Source organism: Sciurus vulgaris (assembly GCF_902686455.1).
Source record: "Sciurus vulgaris genome assembly, chromosome: 18".
In the NCBI taxonomy this organism is placed as follows: domain Eukaryota; kingdom Metazoa; phylum Chordata; class Mammalia; order Rodentia; family Sciuridae; genus Sciurus; species Sciurus vulgaris.
This window is the reverse complement of record NC_136479.1, coordinates 26,932,348-26,950,863: the sequence shown is the minus strand read 5'-3', so window position 1 is coordinate 26,950,863 and position 18,516 is coordinate 26,932,348. Positions and strand designations below refer to the sequence as shown.

Sequence of the window (18,516 nt, the reverse complement as noted above, 5' to 3'; positions counted from 1 at the left end):
TCTGCACATCACCCGCCTGCGCTCCTCCCAGCTGAGCCGGCAACTCCGGGAGCGTTCCCGGTCGGCCCAGCGCTTGCGCGAGCTTGCTTACGGTCGCCCGGCTCGCGGGGCGCGGCCACATCCGGGACCCTCAGCGTTGCGCGGTTGCCATGGCAGCGGGCGGCCTGGCGGGCCCTGGACCTGGATCGCTGTGCGGAGTGCTGCGGCGGACCCGCAGCGCTGCAGCCATGAGCTTGGGCCCGGTGGAGGCGGCCTCTGAGACGGTAAGCGCGCGCGGCCCTCGGAGGCAGTGGGCGGAGGGCTATTGTTACCGCACAGGAGCCGGGACGTCGCGGGTCCTCTGCCCGGCCCCGCCCGCCCGCCTGTCCGCCGAGCCGCCGCTTCCAGGGAGCCCTCCGGGAGTGCGCCTCCCGCGCGCTGCAAGTCTGCGGCCGCGGTCCCCGGTGAGGAGTGCCCCGCGCCAGTGCCTTGGACGACCGCGGGCGAGGGAGGAAGCTCTGGGCAACCACTGGCCCCACGGTCGGAGGGCTTTCCGGAGGAGGAGGAGGTGGGCCACCCTTTGCCCCGGCTGAGCGGACGCACCCCACGTGCTGGAAACTCAGAGGGGCTGAGCTGCATTACCGGGAGGGCGGAGGGATCCAGGGATTAGGCGGTAGCTTACGACCAAAACCCTACCGAAAGGTGCAAAACGCCTCAGTTTCCTGCAATACTGAGGATCTCCCGGGTGTGGATCCTGACCCTGCTCTCTGGGCTCGCAAAGACAGAGGACGCGACTTCAGCCGATGCAGAGTCCCGACTGGGGTCGGGGAGAGGAGGGTTCGGAAGGGGGCTTGAGCTGTGTGCAGAAACTGGGGTTCCAGCCAGGCACTGGCAAGCCCATGGAAGGTTCCACCCCCTGCAGGACGCTGAGGGCTGCACAGTGCTCACCAGAGATGGGGACTGGCGTTGCTGGGCTTTCTGCCCGTCCCTCAGGCACCCCAGGTCCAGCCCCATCTGGGTGGCCTGCCTATCTGCAGGGCCCTCAAGTCACTGCTTCTGCAATCTTTTTTTTTTTTTTTTTTTTTTTTTTTCCTTAATTTGGTGCTGGGGATGGAACACAGACAGCCTTATGCACACTGGGCAAAGGCTCTACCACTGAACTTTATCACCAACCCTCCCTCCTTCAACTTTAGGAACTGCTTAAGTTGGATTATAGAAATTATTCATGCTCTCTATAGAAAATTTGGAAAGTTATGCGTAATCTGGCCACCTGCGGAAAACCAGTTAACATGTGGTGTATTCTGATATTTTCCTGATGCATCTTTTTTCCAGACATTTTAAAAACTTATATGTTTTATAGATAGATAAGTAGATAGGGATAGATATGTGGTTTTGTGACCTTTGCTGTTTGTTAACATTTTCCAGATCCATACGTTTTTAAGAACATGATTTTAAAAATTCTAACCCTGTTGTCATCCATTTCCTTACTTTTACTCCTTTGGGCTTCAGGGTGTTTTGTTTTGTTTTGTTTTATTGTAGTTGAAGATGAACACAGTACCTTTATATTATTTATTTGTTTTTATGTGGTGCTGAGGATTGAACCCAGTGCCTCACGTGTGCCAGGCAAGGACCCTACCTCTGAGCCACAACCCCAGTCCCCTGGGTTTTAGTGTTTGCTATTAGAAGCAATGCTGCTACAAATCTTATATATATAATAAACATTTATTAAGCACCTTACACATGTCTGGCCCTGCCCTAGGCTCAGAGTACACACAAAGAGGTTGAGACCAGGTGCCTTAGTCTTGAGGAATTCAGTCTGGAAAATATTCAGTTTCCAGCCTAGACTTTCTAGGCTTATGGTTTTTCCACTGAGCTTGAGTCTAAATAGTAAACCAGTCAAGACCCTCTTGAGAGCAGAGGCTGGTCAGGTCCCCTATTTCCCCAGCCCTGGGAATAGAGCCCCTCTGGGCATGCTTATGAGCCTTTAAGACACCTACTGAGTGCCTGGTTGCTCACCCACCTGGCTGTCAGCAGGCTTGCTGACCACAGTCATACTGTCGGGGCGAAGAGGCAGGTGGACCTGATGGCCAGTGTTTTCTGAGCCAGCATTTGGGAAGGGTTCACAGTTTCCCACAATGAGCAGAGAAGTGGTGGGCATCCCGTCTGGCAGGGTCTGTGTTGTGTGCTCTGGAATCAGGCCCCTGCTCCAGAGCGCTCTCTCCGCTCATCAGGGAGACTGCAGAGATGCGACACCGTGTGGTGAGCCTGCCTGGCCATGAACAGCATCAGATGGCCATGCACCTTATCAAATGGCGGTATGTTTTCTTCCATAGGCTCCAGCAGATAGAATTCTCAGAACTCAAGGGTTGAAACAGCAGGTGTGCCAACGGCCTGCAGAGTTCTAAACTGCTCTCAGGAATTCCTTTCTCTGCAGATTAGAGACCACCTGAGACATCTACCCTCGTCCATCTAAATGAAATGGAGGTTTTCATGTTCACTCACATTTTATCAGTCTCCTATTTCACCCACATCTTTGGTTAGGACTGGCCGTGAGGACTGGCAAACAGTGAGCAGAAGACCGTGCTAGGTTGTCGGTTTGGGCCCAGTCTAGGTAGCTGGGCCCCTGTACCTCGTTTAACTTTTCACAAGCTTTTTTTTAACATATTGATATTTAATCCACTTGAAATTATTTTGGCATGAGGTGAAAGGTAAATCCAACGTTTTTTCCCCCCAAATAGACAGCCAGTTTTCCTAACTTCATGTAGATTAACTCATTCCTTTTTTTCTAAGACATCTTTACTGAAATATAATTTGCATGCCATAAAATTCACTCATTTAAAGAATACAATTTCAGTAGTTTTAGAATAGTCATAGAACATCGTTTCATGTGCTAACTAATCATTTGGCTATCTTCTTGGGAAAAAAAAAAAAAATATATATATATATGCAGAGCTTTGGCCTTTAAAAAAAAGTTGAGTTTGGGGCTGGGGTTGTGACTCAGTGGTAGAGCACTTGCCTAGCATGCACAGGCCCTGGTTTCTGTCCCAGCTCTGAAAAAAAGAAAAGGGGGCAAGTGTCTTTTAACTCTTGAGCTGCAAATTTTGAGAGTTCTTTATATATTCTGCTTGCCAGTCTATTATGAGATACGTTATTTGCAGCTGATTTTTACTTTCTTGCTGGCCTTATTTATTTATTTCAAGGATTGAACTTGGAGGTACTCTGCCACTGAGCTGCAGCCCCAGCCCTTGTTCTTGTTTATTTTGAGATGGGGGTCTCACTAAGTTGCTGAAGCTGGCCTCAAACTTGGAATCTTCCTGCCTCTGTCTCCCAAGTATCTGGGATTATGGACATACACCACTGCATCTGGCTAATTTTTAACTTATATAATAATTGTGCATATTTATGGGGTGCAATGACACTGATGCATTTGTACCATGTATAATGATCAGAACAAGGTGAATAGCATATGTATGTTCATTTATTTGTGTTCGGAACATTTAAATTCCTCTTATTGCTATTTTGAAATATACAATAAGTAATTGCTAACTGTAATTACTCTACTGTGATACAATAGCACTAAATCCTTCTAACTTTTTATACCCTTCTCTGTATCCTCCTCCCCTCCTCCAGTAACTTCCATCGTACTCCCAACTTCTGAGATCATCTTGTTTATAGCCTACATATAAGATCGTTCAGTACTTGTATTTCTGTGCCTGACATCTCAATTAACATGATGATCTCTAGTTCTATCCATGTTGTCACACATGACATACAGGGTTTCATTCTTTTCATGGCTGGGTAATATTCCATTGTGTGTATACATCACATTTTCTTTATCCCATAAATGAAATTTTCTTAATTGCATGTTAGATTTTTCACTGCCAGCATATACAACTATGATTGAAATTTAAATGAATCTTGTTTCCTGCAAACTTGTTAAACTTGTTTAATAGTTTTTAGTAGACTCCTTAGAATTTTCTGAATATAAGATCATGTTGCCTATGAACAGAGGTAGCTTTACTTCTTCTTTTCCGGTATGGATTTTTTTAGAATTAATTTTCCTGCTGTTACTGTTGTAACTGGAACCCCCGTACAGTTTGAGTTGAAGTGATGAGAAAGGACATCCTTGCCCTATTTCTAATAAGAGAGTCTTTCTCCCTTAAATAAAATGTTGCTCTGGCTTTTTGTCAATGCCACTTATTAGATTGAGGAAATTCTCTTCATAGTTTGTTCAATATTATTGCGAATGGGTGTTGGATTTTTTTCAAATACATTTTCTTTTTTTTTAATTTAAATTTTTATTTTTACACTGCATTTTGATTCATTGAACACAAATGAGGTACAACCTTTCATTTCTATGGTTGTACAAAATGTAGATTCACACCATTCATGTAATCATATGTATACATAGGGTAATACTGTCTCATTCTACTATCTTTCCTTCCCCCACCCTCTCCCATCCCTCAAATACATTTTCTACAGCTTCTGGGACAATCCTGTTTTTTGTCCTTTATTTCACTAAAGGACATGGTACCATGCTGATTTTTCTATGTCAAACCAATCTTTTATTCTCGTGATACATCATGCTTGTTCATGGTATATATAACCCTCTTTTTTACAGATAATCTTTGATATGTTACCAGATACTGTTTGCTAGTAATTTGTTTAAGTGTTTTACATCTGTATTCATAAGGAGTATTGATCTATAGTTTGCTTTTTTTTGACATCTCTTTATCTGGTGTGGTATCAGGGTAATACTGGCATAATATAATTAATTGAAAAGTGCTCCATACTTTCCTAGTTTGGGGAAGAGTTTATGAAGGATTGAAATCAATTTATCCTATTTGTCTTTTGATGTTTGTTAGTGAGATCATGTCGCCCTGAACTTTTCTTTGTTTCTTTAAGGTCAGTAGCAACGTCCCCTTTCACTCCATATTTTGGTAATTTAGCATGTTCACCCATTTTTTTTAATCAGTCTGGCTAAAGGTTTGTGAATTTTGTTAATCTTTTCAAAGAATCAATGTTAGGCCTCATTGATTTTTTTTTTTAATTCTTTTTATTTTTTATTCTCAATTTCATTTATTTCATCTGTACTCCTTATTACTTTCTCTTTCTACCTATTTTGGGGTTAACTTTGTCTTCTGTTTCTAAAAGTTAAAAGGTGAACAAGGTTAGTGTTCACCTGAGGTCTTCATTTCCATATGGATGTTGCAGGTGTAAATTGTCCCCGAGACTCTGCTTTTATTCCTTACAGTGGAAGAATAGAATATTCACATGACCTTTTAAATATAGACACTAAACAGCTGTGTTTCCGGTTGAGCCTTGCTCAAAATTTTAACATAAATAATTTTTTAATAATTTTTTGTGGATGGACAGAATACTTTTACTTTATTTATTTATTTTTATGTGGTGCTGCTGAGGATCGAACCCAGTGCCTCACCAGTGCTGGGCAAGCGCTCTGCCACTGAGCTGCAGCCCCAGCCCCCATAAATTTTAATTTTAAAAAATCATTCACCTACGGTGTTTTCGAATTTCCTCTGTGATTTCCTCTTCGACCCATTGCTTGTTTAGGACTGTGTTTCATTTCCACACATTTGTCAACTTGAATTGTTTTCGCTTCTTGACCTCATTTCCGTTGTGAGAACAGACGCTGCAAGATTTCTGTCTCTGAACTTCTCTGTCTTGGTGTTCACTGTGCTTGAGAAGGTGTGCTCTGGGATGGGATCGCATGTTCAATGAACGTCCCTTAGCTTAGGGTGCTGGTCAAGTCCTTAAGTTCCTTGTGGATCTTCTGCCTGGTTACCCCTTTAGGAGTCTGGCCCTGCCAGCTCTGTGTCTTACAGACTTGCAGCCTGTAGAACTCCAGACACTTTCCGTCTTGTGCCCCCAGTCTTTAGTCCTTGGTGGTCAGCAGCCTGGGGAACCAGCACTTGCCCCTTTCTTGGTGCCCCTCTGGCAGGTGTATATTTGTGTGTTCGATGACTTTTCTTTTTGCTCTTCCGGTTGCACCATCTCCATTGCTGTCTTCATACTAACTGGTTTTTGTTTTGTTTTTGTTTTTATCATCTCAAGTCTGCTCTACAGCTGACCTCTAGTGACTTTTCATTTTTACTTATACTTTTTAACTCCAGAATTTCTACCTGGTTCTCTTATAATTCCCACCTCCCATGGTCTCTATTTAAAACACCGTGTTGTCACGCATCCTTCAATTAGTCAGGCATGGCCGCCTTCGGTTCTTAGGACATCTTGTAATGGCTGCTCTGACATCTGACCTGCCAAGTCCAATCGCTGTGCCCCCTCGAAAGTACTTCCCATTGCCTGCTTTTCCCTGTATGTTGGTCGCGGTTTCCTGTTCCTTTGTATGCCTCGAACTTCTGTTGAAACCTGGACATTTCGATCAGGTACTGCAGTGACTCTGGATGTGGGCCCCCCTCCAGGGTGGATGTTGTTGCTCATTTGACTGTCAGTGATGTAGCTGAGCTTACTCTCTGGCTCTGCCTTGTGCAGCCTTTTGTTTCCTGCTCAGGTTTTCCCCACCCCCCCCCCCATTATAATTCCTAGCTTAGCTACCTAGTGGTTGCCCTTAGGTCAGCAAAAGTCACTGGTTGAGCCTGGCACAGTGACACATGCCTGTAATCCCAGTGGCTGAGGAGGCTGAGGCAGGAGGATCAAGAGTTCAAAGCCAGCCTCAGTGACAGTGAGGCACTAAGCAACTCACTGAGACCCTGTCTCCAAATAAAATACAAAAAGCACTGGGGATGTGGCTCGGTGATGGAGTGCCCCTGAGTCCCCCCCCCCCCCAAAAAAAAAGTCGCTGGTTAGGCAAAGTTTTTCTCCTGTATCCTTGTGGCTACTTTTCTCTGCAGAGTTCAGCAGGTCTGAATGTGTTCTCAGCAGACCCCTCCTTGGGGATGCTGGGGACTCACACGTTGGCTATCCAACTGGTTTCTCTGACTTACTTGATATATCTAATTCCCTGCCTGCCTTCCTAAATTGTGTGCATCATTTTAGTCCACTTTGTTCAAATGAAAACTTTATAGTTGTCATATGCTTCTTATACCTCTAAATGACAGCAGAAATTGAAATCAGTGAATGATTCTTTAAAAGCTTCTGGTTATTGAGAAGGCCCTGTTCCCTGTGCCCCAGCTCAGGTCATAGTGTGTTCTTGATCTGGGCTCTGCATGTTTAAGAGGAACGCAGGGTAAGCTACCACATCAGCTCAGCTGTCCCTTGTACGTGTGGTAACATGGCCATGTGTGTCTAGTAAAACTCCCCGTGCTGTCTGAGTCGTTGCCCATCTGTGGACAGCACGTCTGCTTTCTGGGGTGCAGTGACCCATTGTGATGCTAGTGATTCCTCCATGCTGGGCAGATCCTGAGACAGAGCCACCAGTACCACCCAGCCACAGCCTTATTGGTTCAGAATAGGGCCCCGTCCTCATGTCCAGTTCCAGTGCTACAGATTAACCACACGCTTTTCTGAAGGGACACGCATACACTCTGCTTTCTGTCTGTTCGGGACTTGGTCCCGCATCAATGCGGGAAGCCTCCTCTCTTTGGCCAGCTCCCTTCCTTCTTGGCGGCCTCCTGTCGACACTGGCTGGGACACCTCATCACCCTCCCCGGCAGGGCAGAGGCACTCAGCGAGGCAGGAGCCTTCGTAGGCCCAAACGTCTTCTCTCACATACACACATCTCAAGGCGTGTTTGGGTTTTGGTTTGGTTTGGCGCTGGGGATGGAACCAGGGCCTACCACAGGCCGAGCGTGTGCTCATCCACGGAGCAGCCCCCTCAGCCCCGGGAGTTTGTTTTCTAAACCATGACTGACATCAGCAGCAGACATCACAGATGCATTGTGCTTTGATGCAAAGCTGAGCAAAAGTCAGAATCTTTATACAGTGTGAGGAATTAAATACTTGGGTCAAGAACTCTCTCTGTGGAGAGCACACAGCAGTTCTTAGGACATCGTGCTGCTAGCTTTGGGGACATAGCAGTTCTGTCAGCAGACTTTTTTTCTTTTTCTGCCTTACCATCCCTCTCTTCTGATGAGCCTGAGCAGGCCGGCTGCCTGGCTTGAGGAGTCCCAGGGTCCCTGTGCCCTGGATTTACTGGATTCCACTTCAGCAGCCACAGATGGGCTGCGTTCACCTTTGTGAACTGGACTATCAGGAACCGAGCAGGAGCCTCACAGTTACCATGTTTGCTTGTCCTCTTCCAGGGAGATGACAGTCTATCTGCAATTACCTTTGACTCAGACTTTGAGACGGTGAGTATTCGTCTTGACCTGTAGCTGCTGCTTACTCTGCCCTACACACTCCTCAGATGGTAGACAGGTGTCCCTAAGCCAGAATACAGTCCTGACTGCTCCTTGGTGTTTGAAAAGTTTCAGTCCCATAGTTGGATTTAAATAATTTAGATTATAATTTTAAAACACTTTTCCAGAAGTGATCCTGAGCAGGATTCACCTGAGGCCAGTGACCAGGTCCTGTCCTACATCTGGTTTTGGCCTGCTCGCTGCCCCAGTCCTAACATGAGGGACGGTAGAGCTCAATGAGGCCCACTTCCAGAGCCAGCATAGCCTGGCCAGCAGCCAGGCCCCTGGGGTGTTGGGAACCAGCTGGGAGGGGACATGGAATAGGTGGTCAGGCCCAGAGGCCCGCAATGGCCCCTAGTTGGCCTTTCTTAGCTTGTTTGCCATTGTGCCTGGTGACAGAGGAAGCCTACCAACTGCTTGCTTAAAGACAAACAAAAGAAGCTTGTCACTGTAGATGGTTCTAGCAAAGCAGTGGTGTGTCAGCACTGAGTGAACCAGCAAGCTTGACTCCACTCTAGGGCATTGTCCCCATGAAGGAGCTCTGTTGGAAAAGCTGAGAAGTGTCTCACAGCACTGGGGATGTGGACCCATGTTATCCCCTGGAGGAGCAGCGACCCAAGCCAGCCCCTAGATAGAATTCTGCCTACCTCAGACATAGGGTTCGCTGTGTCGGCCAGAGGGGAGCGAGGGAAGTTCCCCGTCCGGTGTGAAGTGGATGAGGAAGATGAGGTTGAAGGGCGATGCCATTTCCCCTGAGATAGAGCTGGCAAGGATTCGAACCAATCTGCACCCACTTCTGCATTTGACATCCTGGTTGTCACGGCAGACAGTCCCACACGTGGGCCATTCCTTCCGGACTTGTCTTCCTTGATGGAATTTGCAATACTCGAGGTTTCATCCTGCCAACCCCGCTGTGTGGACACAGGTGTGCACCAGTGCTCCGGCACCGACCTCGGGGACAGGTTGCAGGGAGAAGGTGCCTTACCTGGGCTCCCTTCTGAGCTCTTGGAGCCCCCGCCCTGAGTTTCCTGTTGGGGACTTGTCTGAGAGCACGTGGTGCCCCTCAGCCTCAGTCCTGCCACAGGGCTCCGCTGAGCTCACTTGCTGTGGTCCCCTCACACCATCTGGGCCCTGTCAGCACACTGCAGGGTTCCGGAACAGGAACCACTTAGGAAATGCAGGAAGCTCAGCAGGCTTTACATCACCTCTTCTTTCTTACAGAAAGCAAGAAGGAAAGGTTTCCACAAGCCTCCCACATCACCAAGTGAGTATGAGCAGGCCTCCTGCCCCTCTGTGTCCGCCCCCCCCATCCCAACTCTGGAGTGTTTCCAAAAGCTGTCTTTCCCTGGTGTCCCAGAGAAGCAGAGGACATTTCTTTCCTTGTGCTGTGGGGTAGGTGAGACATGGTGGCATTGGGACCAGCTCCATTTGCTTTGGGACCTCAGGTGCATGTGCTTCTGGGGTCCCCACCTATCCCAGGCACCAAGCTGGCCTCAGGCTGCAGCTCCTGAGTAGAGCCCAGCCATCCCTCTGGGCCTCCCATGAGACACAGCACATTGTGGCCTTTTCTCTTCTTCTTTCTTTTTCTTGGTTTCTCAAAGCCAGAATGCTGCCCAAGTTAAAGGATGTTTTTAGGTTAGGATTCATTTCTTGAGCATCAAAGCTGTTCACCTGGGCCCAGTACTGAGAAGGTGTGAACATTCCGAGGCGGAAGGGAAGTTCACCTCTTGGTTCCTCTTGGGGCTTCCCGGGCTCATTTTGCTGCCAGGGTTCCTTTGTCCTTAGCAGGATAAGGGTAGCTTTGTTCCCCCTCCACGGCAGCTCCCGTTGGGAGAACTTGGCCATGATGGGGCTGGTCCAGATGCTGCAAGGCCTCCTGATTTGTCTCTGTTGTTCTAACATTGCTCTCTGGCACAGTGACCTGTGTGCTAGTCTTACGCACATGAATGTGCTCATGGCAGATGTGAAATCCTAGACTGGCTTCCTTTTGCTACCCAGCAACCCATGGCCTTCCTTATCGCCTGAATATATGTGTGTTTTTGTTGTTATTGTTGTTTGTTTGTTTTTGTTTTTGTGGTGCTGGGGATTGAACCCAGGGTCTTGTGTTTGCGAGGCAAGCACTCTACCAAGTGAGCTATCTCCCCAGCCCATGTGTATGTTTTTTTATATACATTTATCATGTGTTTCAAACACATTCAGTGGTACATGTGATATATTCAGAGAATACAAATGAACTTCTATAGTGGACAGAGAAAACATTACAAAGGTACATTCTTATAAACAACGTATTATATGTTATGAATAAATATACATATTAGAAAGAAATCATTGGGCACTTTGGATTTTCGAGGTCTGTGTTTGTCAGCTTTCTGTCACTATGACCAAAATACCCAGCAAGAACAGCTTAGAGGAGGAAGTTTATTTTGGCGCACCGTTCCAGATTCAGTTTGTAGTGAGTCAACTCCGTTGCTCTGGGCCCAATGTGAGACAGAACATCTGGCAGAAAGGTGCGGAGGGTGAGCGCTGCTCCACTCAAGGCAGCCAGGAGGCAGAAGGGGTAGGGGAAGGGAAGGTGCACCCTTCCAGGGCACGTCCTCAGTGACCCGCCTCCTCCAGCCATGTGCCATGACCAGGGTGGACTGATTAGGTCACAACTCTTCAATCATTTTACCTCTGAGTGTTCCTGCATTAATAGGAGCTTTGGGGGACACCTCATGTCCAAATGGTAACTATGTCCTTCCTTAGAAAAACTTGAGAATTGACATAAAGATACAGATGTTTGGGTTTTAAACTTTTTTATTTTAGAGCCATTTTGTTTCAGTCCTTCGGCTGGAAGGTAACTAAAGTAAACATCATTCACTATTCTTAGGGAATGTCAAGCATTTCAGGTGTTGGAAGTCATCATAATCAAATTGTATTCATCTCAGTTCTGTAAAGGTCAGGATTTTTTCCACAGGATTCCCGTAGGCCAGAGCTCTTAAGCTGGCCAGAGCCAGGGCTGTGCTGGACCTGGCAGCGTGTCCTCACCCCGTCTCTACCTGCTACCTCCGCTCTGCTCCTTCAGGACCCGTGTGCTTCCAGCTGCCGCTCCGGCTCTGCCCTCAGCTCACCCGGGGCTTTCCGCTCCCACAGTCCTCTGGGGCCCCTGGAGCAAAGCTCACTGGCCTCTCCCGCTGGTGGTTCAGCACACCTCACTGCCCCCGCTCAGGGACAGAGTCGTGTCCTCCTAACCTTGCTCACAACCTGTTGCTCTGTCTGGATGTGAAATGCCATGACAGCAGGGGCCCTGTCTGTCCTGTTCACGTCACAGCTGCTCTTCGCGAGTGTCTGACCGGTGTGTGTAGGCGTGCTGTTTCCAGAGCGTTCCAGGCACTGCTCTGTGAGGAGGGCGGGCTGCCCTGAGGCTCCCTTGCTCCGGTTTGATTTCCAGGCATATCCAACACCAGCACGTTCCCTCTCCCCTGTCTTCCTTTTTCCTTCTATCCCAGCTTTTACCCACATGCGTATGTTTTCCCGAAAAATTCTTACTGGGGAATCCCTACTGTTCATTGATAAATCCTCACACCTTTAGAAGGGTAATGTAATTTGTGAGCCCTTTTCCTGATCACTAATTTACTTTTGTAAACGACAGTTTAAACGAACATTTAAAGTAAGAAGGGCCATCAGAATATCCCTGCAGGAGTTCTTGTGGCCCTGGGTACACAAAAATGCATCCAGAGCAGAGCATTGAGTTGTGAAGTCTTGGGAAAAACCTCATGTAATCAGAGTAGACTTAAAATTTCAGGACCTCTACAGACATAAATTTCATTGCTATTTAAAACATATGTGGCTAGGCACAATGACACACACGTGTAATCCCTGTGGTTCAGGAGGCTGAGGCAGGAAGATCACAAATTCAAAGCCAGCCCTAAGCAACTTAGTGAGATCCTGTCTTAAAATAAAACAAAAAAGTCTTGGGGATGTGGCTTAATGGTTAAGTGCCCCTGGTTCAATTCCTGGTACCAAAAAAGAAACAAATAAATGAAATAAATTATGTGTTTCATGATTACATTTATATTTCCACACATTTGTCATATTTTACATAATTACGGAGGTGAAATCCCAGATAAAAAATAATTTTAAACTGTTTCCAAGCCAGGTGTGGTGAAATGTACCTGTAATTCCCGTGACTTGGGAGGTTGAGGCAGGAGGATCAAAAGTTTAAGGCCAACCTCATCAATTTTAAAGACCCTACACAATTTAGCAAGGCCCTAAGCAACTTAGCCCTATCTCAAAATAAAAAATAAAAAGAACTGGGGATGTACCTCAGTGGTAAAGCACCCCTGGGTTCAATCCCAGGACCAAAAAACAATTTTCAACATTTTTTGTTGGGGAGGGTTTACTGGGGATTGAACTCAGGGACACTCAACCACTGAGCCACATCCCCACCCCTATTTTGCAGAGACAGGGTCTCACTGAGTTGCTTAGCACCTTGCATTGCTGAGGCTGGCTTTGAACTCAGTGATCCTCCTGCCTCAGCCTCCCAAGCTGCTGGGATTATAGGTGTACACCACCAAACCCAGCAGTTTTCAACGTTTTGATGAGAAAATCAAGAATGCCCTGAAAAAGTATACTTTTTCTCATTTCTTCTAGACATTTTCTACGTTCCATTCCAAATAGTATTGCTATATCACTACATAGCAACATGAAAAATATTTAGTGTTAAATATAAAGGATGTAAAATTTTATGTTCACTATGATTGTGACTGTAAAAACATATACATGTCAAAAAATTGAATGGGGCATTAAATATAATGCTAGAATTCTTATATTAATAGAATATTTTAAGTTTCCTATTTTTCTTTATAGTAAAAAGAGAACTGTAAGTGTATATACATGTATAAAATAACTATAAAACTGGGTGCACACCTATAGCCCCCATTACTTGGGAGTCAGAGGCAGGAGGATGACTTGAGCCCAGGAGTTCCAGACCAACCTAGGCAACACAGTGAGACTCTATCTTATAATATAATATAATAACTATTTTAGAATTTTTGCCAGAATGTTTTTGTCTAGAATCAGCCTGCCCATTGAATACTTCATTGTATCATTTTTGTCTTTCTAAAGTGCATGTGTTGGGGGCATTGATATTTTCCAACTCTGAAACCATATATTGTCTTTTTAGAGTCACCCTATTACTCTAAGCCAAGAAAAGCAGCATCCTGGCGGTCTCTCCGGACAGTGGGGAGCATGCCTCTGAGTGGCAGAATGTCCCTAACCCCACAGAAGCTCTGGCTGGGAGCCCCAAAGCAAGGTATGTGGTTGCTTCCACTATGATCCGACTGCTCAAGTGTAGGGTTTTAGAAACTGCAGGGGAGTTTGAGAAGGAGCTTTTGACATCCTTGTTTGAGTCCTGTGGTCAGAGTTGCATGTCATATGTAGACCTCATATGATCTCCCTGGTTCTGTTCCAGTGATGCCGTAGCCTCTTGGTCTGTAGTTGTCTCTGTGCCACGCAGTGGTGGTGGTATGTGGGAACCAGCTCCTGCCAGTTTCCAAGTTCAGCTGTTACATTTTTTAAAGTTTTTTGGGCCAGTGAGTGTCACACGAGCAGCTCGAAATTGGGCACAGTGAAAATATTTATACAATGGAAATGGCACATGCTGAAAACGGGGCTTTGGGGATTTTTTTTTTTTTTTTTTTTTTTTTTTTTTTACCAGGGATTGGGCTCAGGAGCACTGGACCACTGAGCCACATCCCCAGCCTTATTTGTATTTTATTTAGAGACAGGGTCTCATGAGTTGCTTAGTGCCTCGCTTTTGCCGAGGCTGGCTTTGAAGTCACAGTCCGCTTGCCTCAGCTGCTGAGATTACAGGCCTGCGCCACCACACCCAGCCAGGGATTTACATTTGAGAGCTGATTGTTACACATTTATCAGCACACCACTGACGGCTGGTAGCACAGGGTGATGTAAGCCTTCTTCAGCTCAGGAAGGTGGATGAGAGGCAAACCCCCTGTTGTATGTACCTGTCATATTAGACCCATGCACACTCAAACCAGGAAATCTAGCCCAACCCCTGAACTCCACCCTCACCTTGGAGCACACGTGAACCCACCCCCCAGCAGCATTCCAACTGCCTGACCGAAGCTGTGAGAGCCCAGAGTCGGACCTCCGGCATTCTGCCAGCAATGGTGAGCTTGTCAGTGGTCTAGGGCACGACTGAGGAAAAGCAGAAAGGGAAGCCTTTCTCAGCCAGGCTTCCATTGTGCCAACCTCCCTTAACTTAGAGTCTTATTTAAATTTATTGTATAAACAGTATTAGAAACAAATACAAATAGCAAATAATACAAAGTTTGAATCTCACCAAAAATAATTGGCTTGTTTTACGTCTCTGTATTCCTCACTAGTCCTCCATGAATCCTGCTCCTTTCTGCAAAGGAGAGCAGCTCACAAGCCCTGGTGACAGCCATCTTTCTGTGCCCCTGTTGCTTTGCTAGTTAGGAGTTAGAGTTGAGGCTTAAATAGTTCCAGATTCCTAACATATTAGGGGTCATATTAAAACCAAAGTAAACCAAGTCGGTGGTGCACACCTGCAATCCCAGCTACTTGGGAGGCTGAGGCAGGAGGGTCACAAGTCTGAGGCCAGCCTGGGCAAGTTAGCAAGACCCTGTCTCAAAATAAAAGTAAATAAATAAATAAGGGCTAGGCTTGTAGCTCAATGGTAGAGCAACCCTGGACTCAATCCTCAGGCCTGGCAGGGGGAAAGTAAAATTGTACTAGTTTTGCCTTGGAATGGGTGCTGTTTATAATCTGTTTGTTACTTTAAATCTAAGCCTATTAGTTCTCCTTTTGTGACTCCTTTCCTTCTTTTGCCATGATTAAGCTCTGTGTTTATTTTTCTTTTCTATATCATTATTATTTTTGTGTGTGTGTTTGCTTGCTATTTTTGCAAGTACCAAAAAGTGAAAGTTTTTTGCTCTTCTTTTTTGTTTTCCTCTGAAACGGATAATTTTATTAACTTTTAGGTTTTCCTTAAGGCATAGCCAAGAATTCTTTCTCCTTTATGATGATTTCCTAAGAGGCTTGTGTATCTTCATCTAGGTCACGTCCCTGGGACTACCGTCTACAGAGAGAAAGAAGATATGTATGATGAGATTATAGAGTTGAAGAAGGTAATAGTCTGTCCATGGCTTACTGATTTAGCAAGGCCGGCCTTCAATAACAGTGGTTCAAAATCAGTTGTCACTGCAGGGACAGCCTTCCATAACAGTGGGTTCAAAATCACCCAGTCAGACTGTGTCTTCAGGACTGCATTCAGGTTGGCATGAGAGGGTAAAGCAGGATATTGGCAGCCAGCATGACGAGGAGTCAGGAGCATCTCACCCGAGCAGCATAGCGTGGCAAGAGAGCCAGGACAGCCTGCCTAGGCAGCCTTTGGTCCAGAGACAGCACTTGGGTTTTAGTCCTGCGACCACAGAGGCTGCCTGTAGAGCACACACGCACCCGTACACAGATGTCTCAAGCAGAGTGCAGGCTGCCCTTAAGGGTGCCATCAGGAGAATGCCCATCTTGTTGGAAGACTGTTCTAAATGGACCTGAGAGCCCTGGCACTGAACACGGGGCTGTGGTGCTCTTTAGTGCTCTGGAAGGGGCCTTCTTGGCTAGAAATGTGTTTCTGGGGAAATGCCACTGCCCTTATTCAGACTCACCAGTGTGGTCTCTGGGTAGAGTCCTCCTGGATTCCAGATTCAGAAAGAAGAGAATTGTTTTTAATTCTCCACGCTCCAGATTTTGAGCATCACTGTAGTTTTTCTACATAAGCAGTGTCTCAGTTTTCTGTTAAAAAATGGGGATGGTACTGGGCTGCTCTAGTGGTAGAGTGCTGCCTAGCCTGTGCCAGGCCCTGGGTTCCATCTCCAGCACCACCAGTAAAACATGGAGAGGGTATAATCATACTGATTTCATAGGCTTGTCGTGAGGGAGCAATGAAAGACAGTAAGAAATCAGTAAGTTGTGGCCACTTTTTAAAAACTTCTTTGAAATAATTATAGATCCCAGGAAGTTGTATGGATAGTCTAGAGGTCGCTGTCCCCTTCACTTGCCTCCCGTGGTTAGGTTTCACAACTGCAACACAATATCCAAACCAGAAAATTGTCATTGGTGCATCGTGAGTGTCCCGTCCCAGGCATAGATTCAGAGTGCGTGTCCATCTGTCATACCCCAGGTTTAGATTCCCAACCTGTGCGTGTGGCCCTGCTTCCTGTCCCAGGGAGAGGTCTGTGGTGTGTGTTGTGGTTTTGCGTCCTATCCCAGGTAGAGATCCACAGTGTATGCTATGTGGCTTTTTTTTTTTTTCTTTAGTCATTACACACAAAGAAAAGTGATGTAGATCTGATGAGAACAAAGCTTCGGCGCTTGGAGGAGGAAAATAACAGAAAGGATCGACAGATAGAACAGCTTTTGGATCCAGGTCGAGTAAGTTCCTGACCTCATGGTGGACTCCTGCCTGCAGTCACTGGCCGTCACAGGGAGCTGGAGGCTGAGCTGCATGGGGTCCTCAAGTCTCAATCTGTTTACCACAGGGCCCAGATTTCGTTCGGACTCTGGCAGAGAAAAGGCCCGATGCTGGTTGGGTGAGTAGTCTGGTTCCACAGAGAGCCTTCCACTGAGACTGTAGTTAGAGACAGATGCACACGGAGAGATGCTGCTTCCCTGAAGCCTTGCACACGGATAGCAGGGCTGGGCACAGAGCTCTCTGGAACCATTCTCTATGGAACCAAAGGGATTACAAGATCCTTCAGGATTTATCAAAGGGAATAAACAGGCTCAAAAAACATTATAGAGAAAAACAGTCACAAGGGACAACTTTCCCTATCATGCCCAAACATAACTTGTGCTTAACAAGTGTTCTGATTTAAAACAGAGAAACACAGCAGCAATAAAATGAAGTCCTTAAAGCAGATGCAAACACCTCTTCTATTGTATAATGCTGCACAGCAAGTGGAATGAACCAAAGCAAGGGATAGTGGAACCATTGATTAATGCTCTGGCAACAAACAAGATAGCATTTGGAGAAAAATGTATCACCATAAACTCAGATGAGTCAGGAAGTAAACTTTTTTCAAACGTGAAAGCTAAAACTGGAAGAAATAAGCTTTTGAGATTGTTGAATACAATAATAGTAGACATAAATAACATAAAATTAAAATTTATATAAAAACCGAAAAGGCTGAAACAATATGACAGTGGGAAGGATTTTTTTTTTAGTACTGCACGTTTTAACCCAGGGTTATCTCTGAGCCACATCCCCAGCCCTTTTTATTTTTTGTTTTGAGACAGGGCTCACTAAGCTCCTTATAACTTCACTAAATTGCAGAGGCTGACCTTGAACTTGCAATCTTGCCTCAGCCTCCTGAGCCACTGGGATTACAGACGCATACTACTGTGCCTGGTGGGAAGGATGTTCTTTTCCTTTCTTTTTTTTTCTTTTCTTTTCTTTTCTTTTTTTTTTTTTTTTTTGATACCAGGGACTCAACCACTGAGTCACATCCCTAGCCCATTTTTATTTTTTTGTGATTATTTATTTTGAGACAGAATCTTGCTAAATTGTTCAGGGTCTTGCTAAATTGTTGAGACTGGCTTTGAACTTGCCTCAGTCTGGATTATAGCCATGCACCAACATGCCCATAGAAAGGATATTCTTGATCAATACAACAGTGTTTGCTGGCCAGATATGGTGGCACATGCCTATAATCCCAGTGGCTCAGGAGACTGAGGCAGGAGGATCAGGAGTTCAAAGCGAGCATCAGCAATTTAGTGAGACCTTCAGCAATTTAGTGAGACCTTATCACTAAATTTAAAAAATAAATAAAAAGGACTGGGGATGTGGCTCAGTGGTAAAGCACCCCAAGTTCAATCTCCCAGTACCAAAAAAGAAAAAAAAATTGTTTTCTGTCCATAATATGCGCAAAATCTGAATAAATCTCTAAAGGAAAAGGTAGTCTGTTCTGAAATATATGTCTCATAGAAATATCCATTTAACATAAATGAATAAAGCCTAGCTCTGTGCCTAGGATGGCACTAAATCAGTACTTAACAATGGTTGTAAATGAATCAGTGTGTTTCTACAAGAAAATACTTTTTAAATAACAGCATACTCCAGAGTTGTGTAATTGTTTAGTCTGCACGTGTACGTGATCTCATTTGACCTTTTGTAACAGGGACATCAAACCAGTTTTTAAAATTA

The 18,516-nt window shown here is 45.7% G+C and overlaps 1 protein-coding gene across 4 annotated transcripts in view; it reads left to right on the top strand.

Moving 5' to 3' along the window:
- The first annotated feature begins 88 nt into the window (after positions 1-88).
- The window catches only part of IQCE (IQ motif containing E), a 45,434-nt gene continuing 27,006 nt past the window's right edge, over positions 89-18,516 (top strand). Inside the window, exons 1-7 of one of the 4 annotated variants that reach the window (XM_079121054.1) lie at positions 89-263; positions 8,196-8,243; positions 9,513-9,555; positions 13,456-13,584; positions 15,372-15,442; positions 16,632-16,745; positions 16,853-16,903. In XM_079121054.1, the coding sequence (XP_078977180.1) occupies positions 150-263; positions 8,196-8,243; positions 9,513-9,555; positions 13,456-13,584; positions 15,372-15,442; positions 16,632-16,745; positions 16,853-16,903 (570 nt within the window). In that variant the 5' untranslated portion in view covers positions 89-149. Of the gene's footprint in view, positions 264-2,207; positions 2,591-8,195; positions 8,244-9,512; positions 9,556-13,455; positions 13,585-15,371; positions 15,443-16,631; positions 16,746-16,852; positions 16,904-18,516 lie in introns of those variants that run through there. The other 3 variants (XM_079121056.1, XM_079121055.1, XM_079121057.1) reach the window with 3 other exon arrangements.